At 34.9% G+C, this 6,204-nt stretch overlaps 1 protein-coding gene across 3 annotated transcripts; it reads left to right on the top strand.

The window, feature by feature from the left end:
* Positions 1-1,993: 1,993 nt before the first annotated feature.
* On the top strand, positions 1,994-5,607 carry LOC108364761 (acyl-CoA-binding domain-containing protein 5). 3 transcript variants are annotated; one of them, XM_017618599.1, is made up of 5 exons: positions 1,994-2,273; positions 2,342-2,390; positions 3,721-4,248; positions 4,318-4,881; positions 4,941-5,607. In XM_017618599.1, the coding sequence occupies exons 3-4, from the start codon at positions 3,781-3,783 to the stop codon at positions 4,840-4,842; spliced, it is 993 nt and encodes a 330-aa protein (XP_017474088.1). In that variant the 5' UTR covers positions 1,994-2,273; positions 2,342-2,390; positions 3,721-3,780; the 3' UTR covers positions 4,843-4,881; positions 4,941-5,607. The 3 variants fall into 3 exon arrangements, with proteins under 3 accessions (XP_017474088.1, XP_017474076.1, XP_017474083.1); XM_017618587.1 differs by having other exon boundaries at positions 2,331-2,390; XM_017618594.1 differs by having other exon boundaries at positions 2,328-2,390.
* Positions 5,608-6,204: the final 597 nt, after the last annotated feature.

The raw sequence follows: 6,204 nt of genomic DNA, 5'->3' as shown, positions 1-6,204 counted from the left end.
TAATTATATTCGGTATAGAGCGCATAATCTCCCAGAATTAGCTGTTCAGTGTAATCAGATAGGCTTTCTGCACATTGGTCGTCCAATCATCGTTGCAATCATGATGCAACGATTACATGACGACTACACTTTCGCACAGTCGGTCGTGATATTTCAATTCATTTGGCGTCTAAAAATTCCCTTGGAGCAGGTATTTTCTGTTTTTCTGGTTGATATTTTTTCGAAATATTTACAAAAACCTGCCATTTTCAAAATATAGACTGTGCTGCACCAATTCTAGACATTTTTCAGTAATATCTCTTCTTTTCTTTTCCTGAAATGTGTTTTGTGCATGCACACAGAGACCTTTTACAATTTTGTCATATTTTATAGTTAAAACGCTCACATTTATTGAATTTTAATGCAATTATCCACTTTTTGATAATTTCCACAGATTTTTTGCAAGAAATACTAATTTGTATACAATTTTAATGCAAATATTAACTTGTTTACTAATTTTTCCCCATAAAATGTAAACAAACAATGCGTGCACAATGATTGGCAAACGCCAGTTCCGTACTTATCCGTTTCTGCATCTTCTTCCATTTGCCGATAACGAAAAGTGTGCCAATCTCCTTTGAAATGCATGTACTCGGCTTAAAATTTCAGGGCGATACGATAACGCAACTATGATTGGACGACAAGTGTGCAAATAGCCTTAGTCTGTTCCTGTACTCTAGGATTTAGTTAGGAAAACTAACTGACGATTGCATGTTCATAGCCTAAATGAAGTCGACATTAAAGTTAGTTGCTGATTTTTGTCATAATTTTCAGTGAAATGGCGGCAACTAACTTTCGACTTTGTTTCGAATATAAATATACGCGAATGTATGTACAAGAACAACTTCTCAGTAATTCCTGTAAATGTGATTGGTACTGGAACAGACTAAAGGTCTGATTATGCATACTTCGGGCAACTTCGCACAACAATTTATACCAGTGCAATAGAAATGTAACTTAAGAAAATGTGAAGCAAAATCTAAACTCAACAGATCGCTAAGTTTTTAAAAGTTCTGCTAATTTCTGGGTAATGGAATACATACAAAATACACACAAGGTACATACGAGTTTGAAGTTTATGCGAAGTTGTGCGAAGTATGCATAATCAGACCATAATGAGAACAATGATAGTGGCATCTCTCTTTGAAAATGTCACATAGCGAAAAATCGAAATTCTCCCGATTTCGCTGTACTGCCCTGTTATGCGCCGCGTCGGATAATCGCTGGATGCATGATTCAATAATACAAGGTTAGATAATTATTGACAGCTGCGGTTTGACACTCCCTTACAAAAGGTTGCATTTACGAAGGACAGAGAAAGGGCAAGAATGCAATCCCTTGTTTCGAAAATGGTAGTAGAAAAGTACGCAAAGTAGGCAATTAGTTGGGAAATTCCTTTCGTAAATTCTTATGTATTTGCAGGAAATCTGGCATTTTAAACGAAATGTTGAACGTAATATTGATATATCTACGTGAATTGCGTAAATCATACGCTATTTAGCCGTATAAAAACTGCAAAATGACTCAAAATTAAAATAAGCCTACTATGAGATTGATGTAAACATCCAATGCTTAGGTTTTCATCAGTTAAATATGCTTCATATGCATATACAAATAAACATATTGCACAAAAGCTTATACTTTTATTTCACGCCAAAGCTACACTGTTTCCATGTAAATTTGCAAAGAAGCAACACGGTCCCACTGCTAAGGGAGCGGTGCGAGAGAGACAACTGTCAGTTTATCGAACCTTGTATTATTGAATCATGCGCTGGATGTATCCGTTGCGAAATAGAAGGGAACTCTTTTATTTTTGGTAGATTGGTATTTTGGTAGATTTTGTGTGGGCCTTTCGGTAGAAAACAAATTTTTGGAACGGCAACACTAGTTTTAAAGCAACCCTGTTGTGGTTGGAAGAAAGAGTGAGAGAAGAAATAAACAAAGACAATTTCGAAATGTCAAACAAAAACCATTATCAAAATGTGTGAATAGGTCCAGTTGGAAAATAAATTACCTGGGCGTTTAAATGAAAACTAGTAATAGCAGAATTCTAAAATTTATATTGAAACAAACTCTCAACTCAATAACACGTGAAAGCCAAGTATGCGATACAAAGTTTCTATTAGTTAAAGTTTAATAACATTTAAAAGTATCACGAAAGGAAAATTTACGAAAAAATAGTTTACGAAATTCTACGTTAAAATACGCAGCAAGAATACGAGCGAACCAAGAAAGTACGTAAAATATTTAACTATAGTCGAGTTGTGCATAAACAGTCTTATATTTAGCAGGTATTTTTCAGAGTGCCAAAGGAGCTGTCCCGAGGTTCATCATTTAGGAGATCGGCAAAGGTAATACGCTATATGAACATTCATACATATGTATATAAAAATATACAAATATATATCTATGTACATACATATGTACGTACGGTACAATACTATTTGCGTTCGAAAACGCTCTGTAGGATCAAAGGCCGTTTGCTAAGTTTTATAAGCGATAGTAGCGGAAAAGCAAAGGTCATTCAGACATTAAGATTATAAACTCAAGAAGGGATCGCAAAATCATGGGCGAATTGTTTAAATAATGTGACGCAGAGAGTTATGTACCTATCTAAAATACATACATATGTATATGGAAAGAAGTGTAGCAAAAAACAAAGAGCCATATAGAAGCTTCAAACGCAATTATTTATATTGCTGCAGCAGATATTAGAAGGCAGTATATTTGTGATAGCGATTCGCTCCGCTTACTTTTGCACTCTTTTAATCCATTCGCTTTCCAGCTGGTTTTCAACTATTCACTTGCATAAAGTTTGTTTAAGGTTGTTTAGATAGTACGTGGTCTATTTATTGTATTGAAAAACTTGTTGCGCGACTACTTTTCGTTGCAGTATGTTTCACAACACCTCTACCTAACTTTAGTTGTTATTAGCGTATGTGTATGTGCATTCGTAGCTTGCCGGGTAGGATTTTAATCGCTTAAAATGCGTCAGTAGGAGATGTATAATTTCCGCGTTATGACTATGCAGTCACTCAAAACCAGTACGAGTATGCTAGGCTTAGCTAACAATGTCGCTAATTCTTTAAATAGCTCTTATTAGATAGCACTTTGAAGCGATTAAAATTTAATTCTTTATATTAGGAAAAACGACTTTGTTGTAAATGACATTAAATAAAATCTTTTAATTTTTTAGCACATTTACTCGCTTTAACTGCCCCTCTAATATTCGCTTTTCAAGATTTTACATGCTTACATATCGCTTCTACTCATTTTATTAATACTGATAAATGACTTAATTTTACACTCAGTGCGTTCTTTCACTAAATTTAGCGCAATCGCATATAAACTAAATAGGTTTCCTATTATAGCAGAAGTATTAAATTGAAGCAACATAGTTCTGCAGAAATTGTTCACAAAATTAATATTACGAACAAATTTGTATGCCAGCTGAACTACCTTGCAGTTTGATGTATTAATTCAACTTTATATACTATACATACATATTTTAAGTTTTAGGCCCTAAACGCCGTTATAATAAATAAACATTTTTGCAACGATTTCATTCTTATCAAATGTGTTCAATACGACTTGCTCTCATACACAATGATAAGTAGAAATCAACATCATTTATCAGTTTGAGTGCGGCATACAAAGGGAATTAATGATTGGAATTTTCAGCACATCAACAGCAACTTACTGCGACTTACAACACAATAAATCTACTGCCACTAAAATACGATGGCTTCGATTGAGGAGCGTTTTCAAGCCGCCGTCAATGTGATCAAAGGGTTACCTAAAAATGGCCCATATCAGCCTAGCACCGCCATGATGCTCAAATTTTACGGATACTACAAGCAAGCAACAGAAGGCCCTTGCCATCAAAAACGTCCAGGATTTTGGGATGTTGTTGGTAAAGCGAAGTGGGATGCCTGGAATGATAATCGTCACTTAACGAAACATCAAGCTATGGAACGTTATGTAGAAAATTTACGCGAAATTATTGAAACAATGTCGTTTACCGAAAATGTACAGAACTTTGTGGGTAGCATTAGTGGCTTGGATAATATAAACTTAGATGAATTGGATATGGTGGCACCTGGCATGCGTGAGCTTGCAGAGTCGCACCCAAATTCGCCATTCAATTCACGCACCAACAGTCCACAACATGGAGCAAGTGTGAATGGCAGCAGCGGTGAAGAGGATGATGTAAGTGAAATTATTCATTAATTGATTAAGCAATTAATTTAACCATTATCTATATCCTCAAATATTTAGCTCTCCAATACTGTTCAATTCAACGGACATGTTTCAAAGAAACCAAATCATATAGATCACAACAGTGGTTTGATGAATGGCACAACTGAACACGAAGAAATCATCGCAACACAATCGAAGCCAACAACTTCAATGATGCCTGAAGTATCCTTAACCCTTTCCACTTATGCCACGTCCAGTGGCACGGTGGATCAATCTGATGATGAATATGGTGATCCAGTAGACTTGAATGGCGACCTCACTGAAGCCATGGTTCATAATTCTGAACTTTTGAAACAAGTTCAGGCAACTGTATTGCGTATGAACGCCGATTTGGTGGCAGTGAATCAACGCATGAATAGCCTGGAGAAGGTTGTAAACGACGTCCGTTCTGCTGTGGTCCAGAACGCTAAGCCTAGAGGACGCAAATACCCCAAATGGTGGCCGTTTGAGGATATTTCGCCTATTTGGTTCACACTACTTGTGCTATGGCCCTTCGTAGTGGGAAAATTATCTCGTGCCCTAACAGCACCGCGTCGGAAGTGAAGGCGATGCAATGGTGGTGTTGTGGATAAAACTTAGCAGGTAAAATAAGGGCGCAAACGAAAACTGCCGACAATTTTTTTATTTGAAGTCTCTTTCAGTGTATTCCGGCTATTCAAATACGTTACACTCATATATTAAGTTGGCTATACTGGGTACTGATTAATGTTTCTGGACATGTAGAGGATGAATGCCATGGGCGATTGCTTCAGCTTTACTTTATATTTTGCGCAAAATAATCTGCGAAACAAATATTTTTAATCGAATTTAAGAAGCTGCGTAAAAGAAATCCTTAAGATACATAAATGTAGGAGTTAAAATGGGATTAGGTAATGTGAAGCACAATAGTTAAAGTTTTGTATACGTATTTTTTGGTTTTTTATCCTTTTTATATATGTATAATGGTAAATATGTATGTATGTACCTTTATGATGCATTCCTCCCACGCAATATTTTGTGCAATTTTCGTCCGAAGTTATTGAGAAAAAACGGTTGTAAGGTTATTTTTTTTAGCAGAAAAAAAAAACATTTCTGATCGCTGATGAATCAACAATCTTTTGAGTTCCACATTTTATGTCTCTATTCTTTGATATACAATTTATTCGTTATAACTTCAATTTACAACTTATATAAAAAATAAAACCAAAGGGCGCATTTTGTCAAAGTATTAACTCCAGAATAATAATTATGAAAATTATGTAATAGTATACGTTTGTATGATTGGACGTGCATACATATGTATATACAAAATATTTCTTTAATCAAAAATAAAAGATTTTATAAAAAAACAAAAAACCTTTAAAATAATTAATTTATCGTGTTTCATTTTTATATTACAACATAATAAATTTATTTACGTGTATTTATAAAAAAAATCGAAAAATTAAGGCTGGTAAGAACGTCTGTTTGGATACATATATTGCAAATGGGATTTTTTTTGCGTAAAACAAAATTTTTTTGAGCGCTATATGTGCATACAAAACATTTCTTTGGTAAAAAATAAAAGATTTTATTGAAAACAAAAAAAAAAACCTTTAAAATAATTTATTTATCACAGTATTACCAGAGAACGTTTATAACTGAGAAGGCGCATTTTCTCTGTGAACTAATTTCTGCCAGAAATTTTGGGGTGCAGTCGGCCAAATACACCACACCTCGACGAGTGCACCACTCGACCAGAGAACGTTTATAACAGAGAACGTATATTTATAGAGAAGGTCCAAGAACTGTGAATGCCACATTTTTCGAGCCAACTAAACTGGCGAAGCGCATTTTAAGAGCGACAAATATTTGGAATACTTAACAGCGAAAGCAAAATACAAAGCAGAAAAGAAGAATATTAACAGAGCTAAATCTCACGAGAGC

This window comes from Rhagoletis zephyria, unplaced genomic scaffold (genome assembly GCF_001687245.7).
Source record: "Rhagoletis zephyria isolate East Lansing unplaced genomic scaffold, Rhagoletis_zephyria_1.1 Rzeph_scaffold_00033, whole genome shotgun sequence".
NCBI classification, from domain to species: Eukaryota; Metazoa; Arthropoda; class Insecta; order Diptera; family Tephritidae; genus Rhagoletis; species Rhagoletis zephyria.
The sequence above is the reverse complement of the archived record's forward strand: the minus strand, read 5'-3'. Positions and strand labels throughout refer to the sequence as shown.

Coding starts and splice junctions, on each gene's coding strand:
- LOC108364761 (XM_017618599.1), top strand. CDS start 3,781: ATGGCTTCGATTGAGGAGCGTTTTCAAGCCGCCGTCAATGTGATCAAA. Junction 4,249..4,317: donor GCAGCGGTGAAGAGGATGAT/GTAAGTGAAATT, acceptor TCAAATATTTAG/CTCTCCAATACTGTTCAATT.